Source organism: Nuphar pumila, chromosome 4, assembly GCF_984573655.1.
Source record: "Nuphar pumila chromosome 4, dmNupPumi1.hap1.1, whole genome shotgun sequence".
NCBI classification, from domain to species: Eukaryota; Viridiplantae; Streptophyta; class Magnoliopsida; order Nymphaeales; family Nymphaeaceae; genus Nuphar; species Nuphar pumila.
Genome location: NC_143252.1, coordinates 140,568,145 through 140,586,538, shown reverse-complemented (window position 1 = coordinate 140,586,538; position 18,394 = coordinate 140,568,145). Strand labels below are relative to the sequence as shown.

The 18,394-nt window shown below is 37.1% G+C and overlaps 1 protein-coding gene across 4 annotated transcripts in view; it reads right to left on the bottom strand.

The window, feature by feature from the left end:
• Window positions 1-1,942: 1,942 nt before the first annotated feature.
• LOC149841339 (uncharacterized) overlaps window positions 1,943-18,394 on the bottom strand; it is a 31,885-nt gene continuing 15,433 nt past the window's right edge. Inside the window, exons 3-5 of one of the 4 annotated variants that reach the window (XM_090003768.1) lie at window positions 2,610-2,665; window positions 2,426-2,540; window positions 1,943-2,131 (exon numbers count right to left, since the gene is read on the bottom strand). In XM_090003768.1, coding sequence (XP_089859894.1) covers window positions 2,462-2,540; window positions 2,610-2,665 — 135 coding nt within the window. In that variant the 3' untranslated portion in view covers window positions 1,943-2,131; window positions 2,426-2,461. The remainder of the gene's footprint in view (window positions 2,132-2,425; window positions 2,541-2,609; window positions 2,666-18,394) is intronic. The other 3 variants (XM_090003772.1, XM_090003770.1, XM_090003771.1) reach the window with 3 other exon arrangements.

Here is an 18,394-nt window from a genome sequence, read left to right as displayed (position 1 = left end):
TTTTGCATTCATTTCATTCTTTTACAAAATAAAGGTGCTCGTACATTTTGCATTCATTCTATTCTTTAACAAAATAAAGTCACTTAAATATCTTTTTTCATTTCATTCTTTCACAAAATGAAGGAGCTCATACATTGCATTCATTTCATTCTTTCACAAAATGAAGTGGCTCATACATTGTATTCATTACATTCTTTCACAAAATGAAGTCGCTCATACATTGCATGAAAAGAAAAAATTATCATCTAACACATCTTAGGGCTTTTACAATTTATTTGAGTGGAGGCCCCCCATCGATTCTATATCATCATCCTTCATGTTCTCTATGATGAGAACGGTTTTTCAGATGATCAACTTTTACACTTATGAACAACTCACGAACTTTTAGATTCCTATCCCACCCATACCATAAGATCGCATCATAAATGCTTTTACTGAAATAACTCACTGTTGATGAAGTACCGTTGATACTTTTATCAAAAAAACTCATCGTCGATGAAGTGTCGTTGATCTTCTCACCACTGATATTTTTCTCAAAAAAACTCATCGTCAATGAAGTTCTGCCCATGCTTTTACAAGAAAAACTTATTGGCGATAAAGTGTCGCCAATGCTTTTGGGGTTTTCCACTTCCAGTGAACCATTGCCGAAGAACTGTCACTGATAAAGGATTTTTGCAAAGTCGAAATGTCGCTTGAATGTCATCGAAATGTCGATAGAAGAGTTGGAGACCAAAAGAACCTTAGGGTTACGAAAATAGGGCATCTGCATGCAAATAAGGGTTTGAAAAATGAAACTGCATTTATATAAATAAGAATTTTGTATGAAAAAAGAATTTAACAATACCATTGCAAAATTCTTTGAGAATTTTGCAATATAGGACTTTCACAAGTTAGGGATGCAAACAAACGGCTGAATACATGGGGATTAGGAATGGAATGATACCCAGAACGGGCAAAAATTGCAAAGCACCCATCCTGGATCCAACCCATTTGCATCCCTACTACCACTACCACCCAAGTACACATGCATTGCCACCATCGCCAAAAAATTGATCAGACCACTCCCACTCTCAGGTACATACTGCAGAGAAACAAAAAAACTTTAAACTTCTTTAGTGTTCACGCCCAAGATCATTTTTACTTGCTAGGCAAGTAATTAAAAAATACCAAAATTCAGGATCTTCTTAGATGAAGCTAATAATTCTCGATCGATAAGAGTTAAGCCTCATCCATAATCATGTCAAAACCAAACCGTGAGACTAAAACGGTTCAAAACCCAATGGGGGTGTTCCTTGCAGCAAGGTCAAAAGAAGCTATACTCTCTCTAGGAAGGGGAGACCTTAAAAGTTTTGTCAATCAGAGGCCTGCCAATTTGGAGTCAGTCAATTTTGGATAGCAAAAGAAAAACACTTTGTCCCTGCATTTCAAACGCAGGACAAGTCCTTAGGGTACATTTGTCCAGGACATGCACACATCCCTGGAAACACGCAGCACTAGAACAATCCTGAACGGGGCCACAGTGTCCCCTCAGGGCAGGATTGTTCTGCGTATCAAACACCCTCTTAATATCTCAGCCAAGCCAGGCCATGCCATGTCAGATCCCTATAATTGGTACATCAGCAATCGGATAGTCGAATTTTGAACCTCCTTGTCCTACTTTTGGATCCACCTTCCATCAAGCACAGCAGAGTAGCAAATACAAACAATCCTGATTCTTCCCAAAGGAAAAATCAGACAGCTTTAGAAGCGTGTGTACAATCATCTTGCATATGTGCGTGCATGCACGCTCACACATGCAAGAATTACCATAAACAAAATTGTCCATTTCATAAACAAAAAATTTAAAATATCAAAATACTATGATCATCTGATTCCCAATGAGTTCGGCATACAGCAAAAAATGCCATCACAATTCAAAGCATGACACAGCAATTCTTCCCTGTTTCTTTCACGCATTGTCTTTCAGTTCAATTAAAAGCCATTGTACAGTCTAGAATATCTGTTTGATAAGCAGTACAAAAGCGTGTAAACAAAGAAGTAAAAATGAAAAATCTCAGGTCCATACGACAAGCTCACTGCACCACGTCAATCCTGCTGGAAACCAACGATCATGATACTATTTCCCAGCTTCCTATCCACAAAACAGTTTCGAATTCTAGACCAAATTAGATTCAAAATAAGCATTTGGAACAATTATCAGATTGAGAGTACAGCAGAGGAGACAAAGTAACCAGTTTGAATATCATTACAGTTGTAACAATAGATTTATAGAACTTATTAAATTTTCAACTATAATTATTTTGTCATTCTACAAGTTCATGCATGCTTGTCATTAATATATAACCATTTTATGGCGTGGACACGAGGCAACCGCTGCCACCATATTCTCCAATCAAAGACAAGTTCATAGCAACTGGTTGGTTACCTAGGTTTTTGACAAGATAGAATATACTTGGATGAACTACGACTCCTTGAGCCTCTTCTCCACTTCTTCATTTTTTTGTATCTCCTTTTGGTATTTACAGACAGAATAGATGCACCTGCAGGAACAAGCACTCAGGTCATACTTATGGACATCATGCATCAAGTGAGACTCATTTTCCACCTACCAGTAAAGAAAGCATGCAGCTACACAGAGAATAACGTTTCTTTGAGCTTTGAATATCTGCATGACAAGAAAGATAGATTCAATTTTTAGACCATACAAATGTACAATTATGGCAATGCTAAAGCAGTTTACTGTATCGGCCCAATAGATGAAAACCATTTAAACAAATGGGTGAACCGCCAACCATATTCTCTTCAAAGATGAGTCCATAGTCACACAAAACATGACAAAAAATTTGCAACATGAGCATCGCAGATATCAACATCAAGTGAAGCTTTTGGTAAAACTTCAACCAAGAAATTTTCTCTTTGAAACAGATAAAACTGAGCAGCTTGGAGCAGGAGGATAAGAAGTCCAATTAGCATGCGGATTTGAAGACAAGTTTCTCCAAGGAGCAGAGATCTTAAACAGTAGAAATGAAGCATGAAACTTAATTTTCCTCCCTCACAGAGTGGTCACTAGCAAAATACAAGTCATGTGACCTAAAATTAGAGTGATACAGTTTATTGAATCAGAGATGCTGTCTCCAGGAATATTCAGTACGTCAATAAAGCAGGAACACCTAGACCCACCTTTGATGAGAAGAATATAAAGATTCTTTAAAGCAAGTGAGCTCAAACACGCCATACCCGATTAAGTCTGACTTGGTAATGCTTAAATTAGACCCGAGTCCAACCCCTTTACATCCTTATGCATAATCTCTCAGATCAACTTCTCTATAGCCCAACTAAGATTAGGTTAGTGGCATTTGGAGTTGAGGTTTTAGACTAGGGCATTATAGCCATTAGTGTGCAAGATTCTAGAGTTAAATAAATGAGTTATGGCCGTTATACTCTTTTCGTGAAAGAGTTTCTAACTCTAACCATAAGGGCATCAAAAAGGGATTACATTCGCCATGAAATCAAGCTGCTTCAAAAACATAGGTGCAAGTTGCGTTGACTCAATTGGACCTTACAGATGTGTTAAACATTATCCAAATGCTAGCATGGGCCATTTTTTCATCTTCTATAAGAATAAGGTGAAGTTTTGTCAGATTTCCACATAAGAGTTCCTATTAACTAGGTTCAATGGAGTTTCTAGTTGTCGAGCAAACAACTGTAAGAATAACAAAAACTCAATAGAAAAAACTGCAAAACTGCATGCTGATCAGAAGATTCAGCAACTTTGAGTAGGCCATGACTCTTCCTTTCAACAATACCATTATGTTCCAACAATGACAATGCTTTTGTTAAGCAGTTACTTGGTTATGCATGTTGAAGCCATTTATCAACTTGTGCCCCCTCAATTGACAGATCCAAGGGTCTTCAAAATGATATTGGCTTTTAATCAACATGTAGAGGGCTTGGAGCACCTTTGTGACTTTGCCTTTGCAATTCTAAGATGATTCCAAGTGCAATCCAAACATTTATTAATAAAGCATGCAAAATTGTTTAGGGGTGTCACCTTTGTGACTTTGCTTTTGCAATTCTAAGATGATTCAAAGTGCAATCAAAACATTTATTAATAAAGCTTGCAAAATTGTTTTGCAGTGTCCAGATCTTCGTACTAATGAAACAGGATTTACCTATTTGCTTCAGCCACTAAGGCTATACATGTAGTAGGCATGATCTGGTGAGAAGGTAATATACAACAATGTACAGCACTCCCTAATCACCTTCTTTGAAGCTTACTGATAGTACGAGGGTTTTAACTCAAGGAACTGGGCATCTAAAAGATTAATGGTCACTTCTCATATGAGTTCCAGTTACAGGACATTTGGAACCATCAGGAACAGGAATTTGACTACTACCAGTTGATGCATGTTCTCTGAGATCCTTGGATGTACTATCCAGTATTAGGTGCCATGTATAAAGCAAAGAAAAAGGAAAAGTACACCCACAAGTATCTGTAAAGTCTGGACGTATGTGTTAATTTGTATAGGTATATATGTATGTATATACATAATTATATACATATATACCATATGTATATGCCAAGTCACGCAGACTCGCCAAAGAGGCCACCGAACCTGCATCGATGTGACGCGACGCAGGTGTAGCAAAATTCACATTTTGCCGCACCGGGTGCAGTCAACCCACACTCAGGGTTATCTTTGTCCAAAATGGACTCGATCAACTTTGACCGAGTTCATTTAAAAAAAATAGTTTTATTTTTTGGGGGAGGGGGTGTTAGGACATGACTCCTCCTTCTCCCCTCCCCCTACCCCGACTCCTCTTCCTCCCCCTCCTCTCCTCTTCCGCTTTTGACGGTGGTGACAGCCCCGACTCTTCTCCTCCTCTTCGAACGGTGGAGATGATACGTCTCTTTTTCTTTATTCCTCTTCTGCCACCTCCTCTCTTTTTTCTTCTTCCTTCTTCGTCACCTCCTCCTCTCTTTCTTCTTCTTCTTCTTCCTTCTCCTTCATCCTCCGCACCTCATTAGCGCAAGGACCGAACCCAGGCCGACTAGGTTTGGCTCCGGTAAAGTTAGGGTTCACCAAAACCAAACCCAAGCTTAGGTTCTAATAATTGTTTTTATTTCATTAGTGTTAACTTAAAACTGTTAAAAATTATATACATATACCCTCCTCGCAACCATGCACCCAAGTTTTTATATACATAAACAAATGTCAGTGTCTATTCATGATATTCAAACTTATTCTAAAAGAACTATTGAAAATCCTTCATATGCATAATAATCCTTCTATTTAGAGCTGTTGGGTGGGAGCCCAACGACTCTCTCATTTTCTTGCTCCTCTTGTGTATATAAATATGGGGCATTGCCCCCCTCTTGTAATGTGCATTTTAGTGTGTGATTCACAATCAATAACATCATTTTTGTTCTCTTGTTGTTGAATACCCTTTTTGGGTATTTTGTGTATGAACCTTTCTTGGTTCTAGTGAGTGTTCTTTTTTGATACTTTGGTTAGAGCTCTTTGAAGTATTCATTGCTGGTAATCTAGGAGCTCATCTTCTTACATGGTATCAGATCTAGGTGATCAAGTTAAGTTTGTTTTCGGTACATCAGGAAACGTGCCATTCAAAATTTGAAAAAGAGGTGAAGCTTTTTTGCAATTCCTAATCAAGTGCGTGTGAAATCATGATCGTGTAAAAGCTTGGAGGAGTGTTCGTACTCGTTATCGGTGGTGGAGTACTCATTATCCTCACTTTCTTCTCTTCTCTTTTCTTCTTCTCCATTCTTTTTTTTTTCTTTTTTTTCCTTCTCAAACCTTGTAAAATGGATGACAATGATAATGTCACCGTTAAACCCATTAAGCTCAATGATTCTAACTATTTTACATGGGCTTCAATTATGAAACACCTTATATGGAAAAAGGGGTTGTGAGGATTAGTGGATGGGACCGATTCGAAACCCAAACTAATCCTTACAAAGGTAGAAGGTGAGAAAGAGATACTTCTTACGGAGGTTGAGAAAAATAAAGTCATTACCACTTACGAAAAAAATGAAAGGAATGGAGAATGGAACATGCTACGATTATGTCTTGGCTCATTAGTAGTGTCGATATCAAAAAATGTTCAAGTTTTGCAAATTTTGAACATGCAAACAATGCATGGGACTATCTTAAGAGAATATACTCTCTTAAAGATATTGCACATGTGTGCAATTTACAAGATAAAGTACGAAATATGATTCAAGAAGACAAGAGCATTAAAGAATACTATAATAGCTTGTCCGAATTATAGAAAGAATTGGCTCTTCTTGAACCAAAATGGCATTGTCCGGAAGACATAGAACTCAGTCAAAATAAAAAAAAATACAAAGCATTTTTTCCAATTTATTAATAGATTGATATCGGAGTTTGAATCAACCAAATCCGTTCTCCTTCATCAAGGGAAAGTTCCTTCAATAGAAGACACAATAGAAGAATTAAGCAGGGAGGAAAATAGGCTTAAAAAAAGAATCTTCAAGTGTGATGATAACTCGGTCCTAACCGTATCTAGACCGGGAAACTATGATCGAACCTACAAACCTCCACACTATGGGAGGACAAATGATGAGAAACAAGGAAATGAGTTTGAAAAAAAGAAAGTCATTTGTTATTATTGCCGTGAACCGGGACATATGAAGACATATTGCCCAAAATTGAAGAATCCCTATGAGAAGAAGGTTGTCTTTGTCAGACCTCCACAAGAATCAAGTGAATCATCCATTGGAAGCATGTCCTTAACTCAATTAGTGGAGGCACTTCAACCTCTACTCAAAGGAGCATCTTCATCCACTGGAGTTGCACTCTCTTCTTTTGGCATCTCCGGTCCGGTTTAATCTCTTTGGCTTCTTAACTCAGGTGCATATTTTCACATGACACCAAATATTGATATGTTATCCGAATGTCATAACTCAAATGAGTCAAATGTTTTTACCGCTGATGGAACATCTCTCGAGATAAAAGGAATAAGAAATTTTGAAAATATTTCTCAAAAATCAAAAAGATTTTGTATTCCTCAAATTAGATATATTCCTAAACTTAACGTAAATCTTTTATCTGTCTCTCAATTATCTGACCATGGATGTAATGTTTCTTTCTCCTCTCGTGGTTGTTGAGTGCAGGATTGTCAATCAGGGAAGCTGATTGAAGAAGGTCGTAGAGAATGAGGTTTATACTATATGGATTTTTTGGAAATACCCAAGAATATATTGTGTTGTAATGTTCAAAAAGTTGATTTGGATCTATGGCATAAGAGTCTTGGTCATCCTAATGTATCCAAGATCCGGTTTTTTCCAAAGATGAATTTTTTTTGTAATTTTGAAAACTTTACATGTGAAAATTATATTTTTGGTAAAATGAAGAGATTACCTTTTCAAGAAAGAACCTTTGTTTCTTCTCGACCACTTGAGTTAATACATTCGGATGTGTGGAGACCCGCACTTGTTATATCAAAAGGTGGCTTTAGGAATTATGTAATTTTTGTGAACGATTTTACAAGACATACTTGGATCTATTTTCTTAAACATAAATCTGAAGTTTTCTTACACTTTCAAATATTTCATAATCTAGTCAAACATCAATTTAAAAATGATATTTCTATCTTTCGCACTGATTCAAGGGGAGAGTTTTTATCAAAAGAATTTAAAGAATATCTAAATCCAAACCGTATCACATATCAAAGATCATGTCCTTATACCCCTCAACAAAATGGTTTAGCTGAAAGAAAGCATAGGCATATTATAGAGACAACAAGAACTTTACTTATTACAAATCAAGTACCTAAAGTTTTTTGGGCTAAAGCCACTCTAACTGTAGTTTATCTTATTAACAAAATGTCATCATCTTCCTTAAAAAATATATCGCATGTTGAAAAACTTTTCAAATAAATTTCATACTATTCTAGGTTAAAGGTTTTTTGATGCAAGTGTTTTGTTTTTTCTAATAAAAATGACAAACTCTCTCATCGTGTTATTCCTTGTGTTTTTCTAAGATATGCAAATTATCAAAAAGGCTAGAGTTGTTTTTATTTTAAAACTAAAAAGTTATGTGTCAAAGAATGTATCCTTTTTGGAAAAGAAAAGTTTTTTTGAAAGTGAGAACTCTAAGGAAATAAATGAGTATTCTTTCTTATTGGATTTAGTTCCAAAGATTGATGAGTATGATATTGATGAAAGTCAAGAAGATAAAATTGACATGATAAGTACAAAATCATTTTGTGATAATCAAGATACGGGGTAACTTAGAACGACCATGTGCTCTCGAAAAATATACTAGTAATAAAGAACAAGAAGCAATACAAACAAGGTCATCTAAAGTGTCAAAAGTCTCTAAAAAATTTGTATCCAGTGAGTCTTTTTACCTAAGTATCAAGCCTACATTGCATTAATACATTCCTACATAGAACCTTCTAACTATGTGGCAGCAAAAGAATATTTTGAATGGGTAGAAGCAATGACAACGGAATTAAATGCCTTAAAAAGGCGAATACCTGGACTATTCAAGATATTCCACCAGGCAAATAGACTATAGGTTGTCAATAGATGTATAAAGTTAAAACCAAGAGTGGCAGAACTCTTGAAAGGTATAAGGTCAAATTAGTTGTCAAGGGTTATTCCCAAAAGTATGGAATAGACTATGAAGAGACCTTTGCTCCAGTTGCTAGAATGACAATAATTAGGAACTTAGTAGCTCTTGCCTCTATAAAGAAATGGCCTATATATCAAATAGATGTCAAAAATGTGTTTCTCAATTGAAGCTTAGCCGAAGAAGTATATATGAAACTACCACCTGGCATTAATATTTCTAAAGGAAAGGCTCTTCGTTTAAATAAGGCTTTGTATGACCTTAAACAAGCCTCAAAAGCTTGGTATGAAAATTTTAGTCAAGTTATACTCGATTTTGATTTTCAATCTTATCTTACTAATACAGCTTTGTTTGTTAAGATTTCTGATACAGGTATTATTATCCTTCTCTTCTACGTAGACGACATGATCATCACTAGAAGTGATAAACAGGGAGTTAAAAACATTAAAAGATTTCTTAAAATACACTTTGAAATGAGTGATTTGGGTTTTTTAAAATTTTTCCTAGGTATAGAAGTTTCTTATTCTTTTAAAGGCTATTTGTTGATTCAATCTAAGTTTGCTCTAGATATTATTGATAGGTCTGGTATCTCCGATGACAAAAAAGTCGACACTCCCGAAGTTGTAAATGTCAAAATGAAGATTGATGATGGGGAACCACTTGAAAATTCAACACCTTACAGACAACTTGTCGGGACACTGTCTTCTCTCTCCATTACAAGACCTGACACTGCGCATTTCGTTCACACAGCAAGCCAATTTCAGCACGATCATACCACTGTTCATATGGGAGTTGTTTTATGTATTATTAGATATATTAAAACCTTCATTTTTCGAGGATTTTTCTTGTCTACTTCCTCCTTAGATTTAATTGCTTATACTGATGCAGATTAGAGAGGAGATCCAAATAACCCACACTCAACTACTGGTTTTTGCGTATTTTTAGGTGAATCATTGATTTCTTGGAGGTACAAGAAGCAACAGAAAGTTCCACTCTCATCAACTGAAGCAGAATACAGAGCCATGGCTACAACCACTATAGAAGTAGTTTGGCTAAGGAGGTTGTTGCATGACATGAGTGTTTAGAGTACAAGGGCATCACGACTATCCTACAACAACAAAAGTTCTATTTACATTGCCAACAACCAGACATTTCATGAACGAACCAAGCACATTGAGATGGATTGTCACTATGTACGAGAGGAATTCCTACACGACACTATTGATCTTCTCTATGTTTCTTCATAATATCAATTGGCAGATTTCTTTACCAAACCTCTCGTAGCTCCTAGATTTCACTTTTTCTTGGACAAACTTTTGGTTATCCAACCGTAAGTTTGAGGGATAGTGTTAAATAATGTATCAAATAATGTATTATTTTATTTTATTTTTAGTATTTTTTGTATAGGTATTTTCTCTTTGTATTTTATCTTTTTGGACATTTTTTAGGTTGTATTTGACTAGTCAGCAATTGACTAAGTCAAATACAAATAGAGTCGTTGGGACTCTCATTTTCTTGTTCCTCATGTGTATATAAATATGGGGCATTGCCTGTTAAATTATGTATATATTAATATATATATATATACATATACTTATATATATACATTCATATATATATAAGTATATATATACATATATGTATATATACATAATTTATTTTCTTTTTCTGTACAACCAAAAACCCGATAGGGGTGTTTTGGTAAATTACCAAGTAATCTTTCCTTTTTTATTTTTCCTTTTTTCTTTCTTTTTCCCTTTTTTCTTTTTCTTTTTTATTTCTTATTTTTCTCTTTGGAGGACCATAAGGGGCCCCACCCATCTAGTCGTTGGGGCCCCAACGATCATATTTATGACCGTTGGGGCTCCCAACGACTAGAAAGGAGCCCCCTTTATGGTCTCCTTTTTAGTTCTCCTCCTCTATAAATAGAGGAGGCTCTCTCCTTGTAAAAGCATTGGGTTTTCACCCTCCTCTTTCTTTCTTCAATAATATTCAACTTATGACTTTAAGTCATTTCTATTTTTGTGAGTTTTGTGTATACACTTTTAGTGTTTGTGTTCTTGGCTCTTGTGGTCACTCTTAAAGAGTGATTTTGCTCTATTGGTGCTTCCGCCTCTCTTTATTACATGGTATCAAAGCTCGGTTGGTGATTGGGCTTCTCTTTGCTATCTTGGGACGTGTGCCTCTCAAGCTTTTGAAGAAAGAAAGAATATTTGGTGCCGATGGAACGTGATTCTAAAGTTGAGCTTTCTTTTAAGCTAAATGGGTCCAACTATCTTATGTGGGCCTCCGCTATGGAAAATCATCTAAGAGGTAAGAAACTATGGGGTTTTGTTATGGGAACTACTCCCTAACCCTCTCTTGTTCTCACTAAAATCGAAAATGAGGTTGAAAAAGCTTTAGATGGCGATGAGCGCATCAAAGCATCAATGACCATCAATCCAAAGTTGAGGATTGGGAAAGTAACCATGCCAAAATTTTGGCATGGTTTATGAACAATGTAGACCTAAAAAATTGTGCTAATATTGCCAAATTTAGGAGGGCCAATGAGGCATGTTTTTTCCTTAAGGGTACGTATACCCAAAAGGATCTTGCCCGTCAATTTTTTTGTCAAGAAAAATCCGTTCCACCAAACAAATGGATATGAGTGTCCGGGACTACTTTAGCTCTCTAACCCCCCTTTGGAATGAACTTGTTCTTCTTGAGCCTAAATGGGTGGCTCCGGAAGATATTGAGTTAAGAAGGGAACAAATTGAAAAAGAGCACTTTTTCCAATTTCTTCATGGTCTTCGACCGGAATTTGAACAAGTTAGGGCATCCCTTCTCCATAGAAGTAAAGCCTTACCCATTTAAGATGCCCTTGCCGAAATATGCCAAGAAGAAACTCGACTTGGCCTAAGCATTAAGAGTGATGAAGTTTTGGCCGTTACTAGGCCCGGATCCAATGTAAAAGCATATAGACCTCCTCACTTTAACAAAAATAATGGGCCTAGAAAGGGAGTGATATGTCACTATTGTAATGAACCGGGACACATTAGACCGGTTTTTCCAAAGCTTAAGGAAAAAGTAGCCGCGGTTGGAGAAAATTCTCCTAAGAAGGAAGAAGAAAGTGCCAAAGAGGGAGATATCAAAGAAACTCTTAATCATATCTCCGAAGTTCTTCAACATCTTCTCAAGACTTCTTCTTCAACATCCGGATCCGCCATCGCCTATTCTTCATCACCTCCAGGTATGTGGATACTAGACTCCGGTGCTTCTTTTCATATGACATCTCATAAAAACTCTCTTTCTAATGTTTTTTTTGAACCTATATCCTCTTATATTTCAACGGCCGATGGAACATCTTTAAAAATTGAAAGTATTGGAACACTTGATTTTAAAAACTCTCAAAACTTTTTCGTTCCTAAAGTAAGAATCGTTCCAAAGATTCATCTAAATCTTTTTTCCGTTTCCCAAATCACCGATCATGGATGCCAAGTCTCTTTCTCACCTAAAGATTGCACCGTGCAAGATCTCCAGTCAGGGAAGCTGATTGGGCAAGGCCATATAAGGGGTGATATCTATTTTATGGATTTTTTTACTCTTCCATCTAAGTCATCTTGCAATCTTGTAAAGGACAAAAGTATTGAAATTTGGCATGAGAGACTTGGTCATCCAAATTTTGTAAAAATGTCTTTTTCCCTTTTTTGAACAATACTTGTAAAGACAATCACATGACTTGTAAAGATTGCATTTTTGGGAAATCTAAAGCTACTCCATTTCCTCAAAGAAATTATTTCACCACTCGGCCTTTTGAACTTGTTCATTCCGATGTATGGGGACCTTCCCCTATTTTGTCCAAATGAGGTTTTTCGTACTATGTGATCTTTATTGATGACTTCACTCGATTTACATGGATTTACTTCTTAAGTCGCAAAGCAGAGGTTTTCTCATTCTTTAAAGAATTCCATGCGATGGTTAAAAATCAATTTTTAGGAAATCTATCAATTCTTAGGTCCGATTCGGGAGGCGAATACATGTCCAATGAATTTCAAAGCTATTTAAAAGAAAATGGAATTTGCCATCAACGTTCTTGTCCCAACACTCCGCAACAAAATGGTCTTGCGGAAAGAAAGCATAAACACATAATAGAAACCACAAGAACGTTATTAATTTCAAAAAATATTCCAAAATCCTTTTGGGCTTAAGCGGTTCTAACCTCAACATACCTTATCAATAGAACCCCTTCGTCTTCTTTGAAAAATCTTTCTCTATTTGAAAAACTTTACAATATGACCCCCGATTATAAAAGACTAAGAATTTTTTGATGTAAATGCTTTGTTCTAACTCACAAAAATGATAAACTTTCTCCTAGGGCTATTGAATGTATTTTCTTAGGATATGGCGAAAAACAAAAAGGTTATCGGTGTTTTGACATACTCAAAAACAAACTTTATATCTCAAAAGATGTCACATTCCTAGAAGAAGAAAATGGTTTTTCGCACAAACCAAATGAAAATATTGATTATTCCTTTTTATTTGACTTGTTGCCTCAAGAAAACATCATAGATGATCATATTGATTCTAGTAAATCTCTCATAGAAAATCATTTCGAACATCCAAATAATGATCAAAATTTAGAAGAAAATGTCTCAAGACAAATACAAGTCTACTCTAGAAGGAATGAAAGAAATCCACCTTGTGCCCTTGAAAAATTCTCTCAAAGTGAGTTGATTGAAGAAACCTCTCAAAGAAGATCAAATCGTATTTCTAAAGTGCCAAATAGATTTGTATCTTATGATTCCTTTTCTCCAAACTTTTGAGCATGTCTACTAGCTCTTCATTCCTTTCATGAACCATCTCATTACAATGATGCAAAACAATATGCTCATTGGAATGAAGCAATGGAACTGGAGCTTAATGCTCTTAAAAGGGCACAAACTTGGGAAATCATTGATCCACCCAATGGCAAGAAACCCATTGGATGTAGATGGGTTTTTAAAGTAAAAACTAAGAGTGACGGTTCATTAGAAAGATATAAGGCTAGGTTAGTAGCCAAAGGATATGCCCAAGAGTATGGGGTAGATTATGATGAAACATTTGCCCCAGTTGCTCAAATGACTAGTATTCGAGCTCTTATTGCAATAGCCTCTATTAAAAAATGACCAATTTTTCAACTTGATGTCAAAAATGCCTTTTTAAATGGAAATTTAAATAAAGAAGTTTATATGGAACCTCCTCCAGGTATGAATTTAAATGAAAATTTTTTAAAATTGAAAAAGGCCTTATATGGACTTAAGCAAGCTCCTAAAGCTTGGTATGACAAGTTTAGTAATGTATTAATCAATTTAGGATTTTTTTCTTGCTATACTGACATTGTTCTTTTTGTTAAGAAGACAGGGGACTCCATTGTTATGCTTCTGTTATATATTGATGATATGATCATCACTGGGAGTGACAAAAATGGGGTAAATGATGTAAAGTCTATGTTAAAAGAAACTTTTGATATGTCTGGTCTTGGATACTTGAGATATTTTTTAGGGATTGAAGTAGCTAATTCCACGCGCGAATACATCCTATCTCAAATGAAATTAGCTGCAGAAATTTGTACCAAGTCAGGAATATCTGATGAAAAGAAAGTTGAGACTCTCGAAGTTATCAATGCAAAACTGAGGCTTGAGGATGGTGTTCTTCTTGAGGATCCAACCCCCTTCCGTCAATTAATTGGATCCCTCACCTATCTATCCATCACACGTCCAGATATAGCTCATGCGGTTCATGCAGCAAGCCAGTTTCAACATGCACCCACTTCGGTTCATATGGCGGCCGTAATGAGAATTGTGAGATACGTCAAAAATACCATCTCTAAGGGACTATTCTTATCCTCTTCCTCATCTCTTGAGTTAACTGCTTTTACTGATGCTGACTGGGGAGGAAATCTCAATGATCGTATCTCAATTACGGGTCTTTGTATTTTTTTAGGTGAATCTCTCATTTCGTGGAGATGCAAGAAGCAGCAGAAGGTCTCACTATCATCCACTGAAGCTGAATATCGGGCCATAGCAATGACAACTATGGAAATCGTATGGCTCAGAAGTCTCCTTGGTGACATGGGCGTCCCCATTTTCACTTCCACCAAGCTCTGTTGTGATAACAAAAGTGCGATATACATTGCCAGCAATCACACTTTTCATGAGCGGACCAAGCATATCGAAATGGATTGTCATTATTTTCGAGACGAATATCTCCGAGGAACTATCACGTTACCATATGTTACTTCAGAATATCAACTGGTTGACTTCTTCACCAAGGCGCTCCCAACTCCACGATTTATGTTCCTTCTCAGCAAACTTTCGGTCTTCTCCCCGTAAAGTTTGAGGGGGCGTGTTAAATTATGTATATATTAATATATATATACATATACTTATATATATACATTCGTATATATATAAGTATATATATACATATATGTATATATACATAATTTATTTTCTTTTTCTGTACAACCAAAAACCCGATAGGGGTGTTTTGGTAAATTACCATGTAATCTTTCCTTTTTTATTTTTCCTTTTTTTATTTTTTTTATTTTTTATTTTTCTTTTTTATTTCTTATTTTTCTCTTTGGAGGACCATAAGGGGCCCCACCCATCTAGTCGTTGGGGCCCCAACGATCATATTTATGACCGTTGGGGCTCCCAACGACTAGAAGGGAGCCCCCTTTATGGTCTCCTTTTTAGTTCTACTCCTCTATAAATAGAGGAGCCTCTCTCCTTGTAAAAGCATTGGGTTTTCACCCTCCTCTTTCTTTCTTCAATAATATTCAACTTATGACTTTAAGTCATTTTCTATTTTTGTGAGTTTTGTGTATACACTTTTAGTGTTTGTGTTCTTGGCTCTTGTGGTCACTCTTAAAGAGTGCTTTTGCTCTATTGGTGCTTCCGCCTCTCTTCATTACATTGCCCCCCTCTTGTAATGTGCATTTTAGTGTGTGATTCATAATCAATAACATCATTTTTGTTCTTTTGTTGTTGAATACCCTTTTTGGGTATTTTGTGTAAGAACCTTTATTGGTTCTTGTGAGTGTTCTTGTTCGATACTTTGGTTGTAGCTCTTTAAAGTATTCATTGTTGGTAATCTAGGAGCTCATCTTCTTAGAGGCATGACTGCGAACTTGACAACTATAAATATGAAATCAAAGCACTTCATATGCCCATACATTCCATTTATGCATTCGCATGACTCCAAACTCCATTCATGTTGCATGATTCTTTTATCATGCGACTTACCATTGTGCAGCATTCATTTTCACATCCTTTCAATGTCATGCATATTTTCCCTAAGCATTGCATCAATGAATTCATTTGTGCCTGTCAATAACACATCTAAGCATACATAATCAATATCATTTCATAAATTTCATTCTCATTCTCAAATCTGATTTTCAGATGTGAGCCCTCATGCACTCAAATCTGAATTTCAGAGTTACACAAGCACATACTAAAATCTGTATTTTTGTAGTGCATAATACTACATTAAAAACTGAAATTTAAATGTGCATATTCACATTCAAAACTGAAAATAAACACATACATATGCTCTAGTAAAAACGTTTTTCCAAAGCATGCATGCATGTGTTCCAAAACCACTATTTCACAACATGGTTTACCAAGTTAGAAACCACCGTTGCATGTGCATTTAAACTTCTTCAAAACCTTATATAACATATTTCATAAACCTCAATTAAAATCTGAATTTACATTAATGGAAATATCCAAAAACATTTCCCAAAGATCACATTTAAAATCTGAATTTTTTTTCTTGTAAACATATCATCAAACACTTCATGTGTAGGCATAAATTCAATGCAAGAACTAATTTCCAGCACCACTGCTTACCATAACAGAATTTTAATCAACTCTTAAGCATTCTACAACAATAAATTAAACAGCTAATTAGGCAAATCGCAATCTACCTAATCATATAGCATGTAAATCATCCAATTAGGCTAAAAAACCCAAATCAAAACCATGAAAACTCTAATTAGAATAAAACTAAGCATGCTTATACTCAAAGAATCCCTAAAAATGAATTCTACAAGTAGGATAGAGGGTTCCTATTTTAAGAACACCAAAATCCCTAAAAATCCGGATGAAGTAGGTAGAAAATCCACCCAAATCGTGGGTTGAAGATGTGAACCACCAAAATGGACACCAAGGGGCGCCGGTTTTGGGTGATTTTCCACGCAAATGCAGCCGAGGGCATCGGTTCCTCCACCAAGACCATCCAAGAGAAAGGAGGGGGGTTGGTTTCCCCAAAAAGAGTGAGAGAGATGAGAGATGAGGTAGAGAAGATGAAGGGGGTGCCGGTTGGTGTGGAGGAGAAGAGAGGAATAATGGGTGAGGGGAGGTCAGCTAGTAGGGAGCAAGAAGAGAGGATACTTGGGGGGGGGGGGGGGGGGGGGGTCAAACCCAAAGAAGAAGAAAAGGGAGGAAGGGGTTGTCAGTTGTGGCTGGGAGAATAAGAAAGAAAGGGAAGAGAGGGGGGTGGCTATGGGTAAGGGTGGGCATTGCCCACCCTGACCCACGTATAACGTGGGCACTGCCACATTGGTGCCCTAACCAAAAGGGGGTCGATGGCTGTCCTCTCCCTCCAAGAAAGGCGAGTAGAAACCCAACGTCGACCAGAAATGCCCCTGCCCCTCCAGCGATGGCGACAATAAAGGCATCCGGGACGATGATTTTTTGGTGAAGGCTACGCCGAGGTCGTGCAACATCATCTTCTGCATCGTCGTTACCTCTGTCCAAATCGGGAAAGTCATCGGCGTCAAGGGAAACCAGATACGCAAGATTCGAGAGCAGACCAGTGCAACTATCAAGATCGATGATGCCCTAGCAATACACCTAGCCCTAATTTCTTTCTTTCATCTTGTTTTTCCTTTTTTTCTCTTCGATCTCACCAGACTCTGCTTTTGTGCAATGATTAAATGTGTAATTGATTGTTTCTTGGTCATGTTTCTCTTACAAATAACTTATTCTTCTTCTATTCTGCAATCGGTTACCGAGTTAATTGTTGATGAAGTAATTAGGTGGCTGAGACAATCGCTTTGGTTGAGTGCAGTGTTATTAAAAACGTGCCTCAAGGTGCAAAAAGCGTGCCTCGCCTCAAGGCGAGGGCCTTTGTGCCTTGAGGCGCAGGTATAAAGCGCAATACCCTTGAGGCGCACGCCTTGAGGCGAGGCGCGCCTCGGACTGAGGTGCACATACCTCGATTTGTTTGGTCAAATGAGGGTCAAAACCCTCATTCGACCAAAAAATTAGGGCTTAAACAAAGCCCTACCGACCCCTTTATGTGTTTTTAGTTTTTTTCTCACCTCCTATCTCCCTCTCGTTTTCGTGCGCGACAGCAGGACCACCGCTGTCGGCGACCTCCTTCTCGCAACAACAGCAGCCCCAAACGCCGGTTAAGGTAGGATCTCTGTATAGTCTTCTTCCTCGTGTTCACACATAATGCATTTGTTGGCCACATGAATGTCTCTCTTTTTAAGGTTAAACTGGGTTGTCAAGAGAGACCAACCATGAAAACATGCGAGCCCTGGGGAAGTCTCAACACTTAATAAGGCATGTTTGGAAACCACTCCATGTCAGATCTTGTCTTCAGTGCATCACACCCACCCCCAGTCTGCCAGTAGGGCTCTATTCAAGACATCTAACCTGGTGATGCCTAGTCCACCTCTGTCTATTGGGGAGGTGACCAATGCTCATTCAACTATCTGCCTTTCCTGGCTTCAGTAACACCAT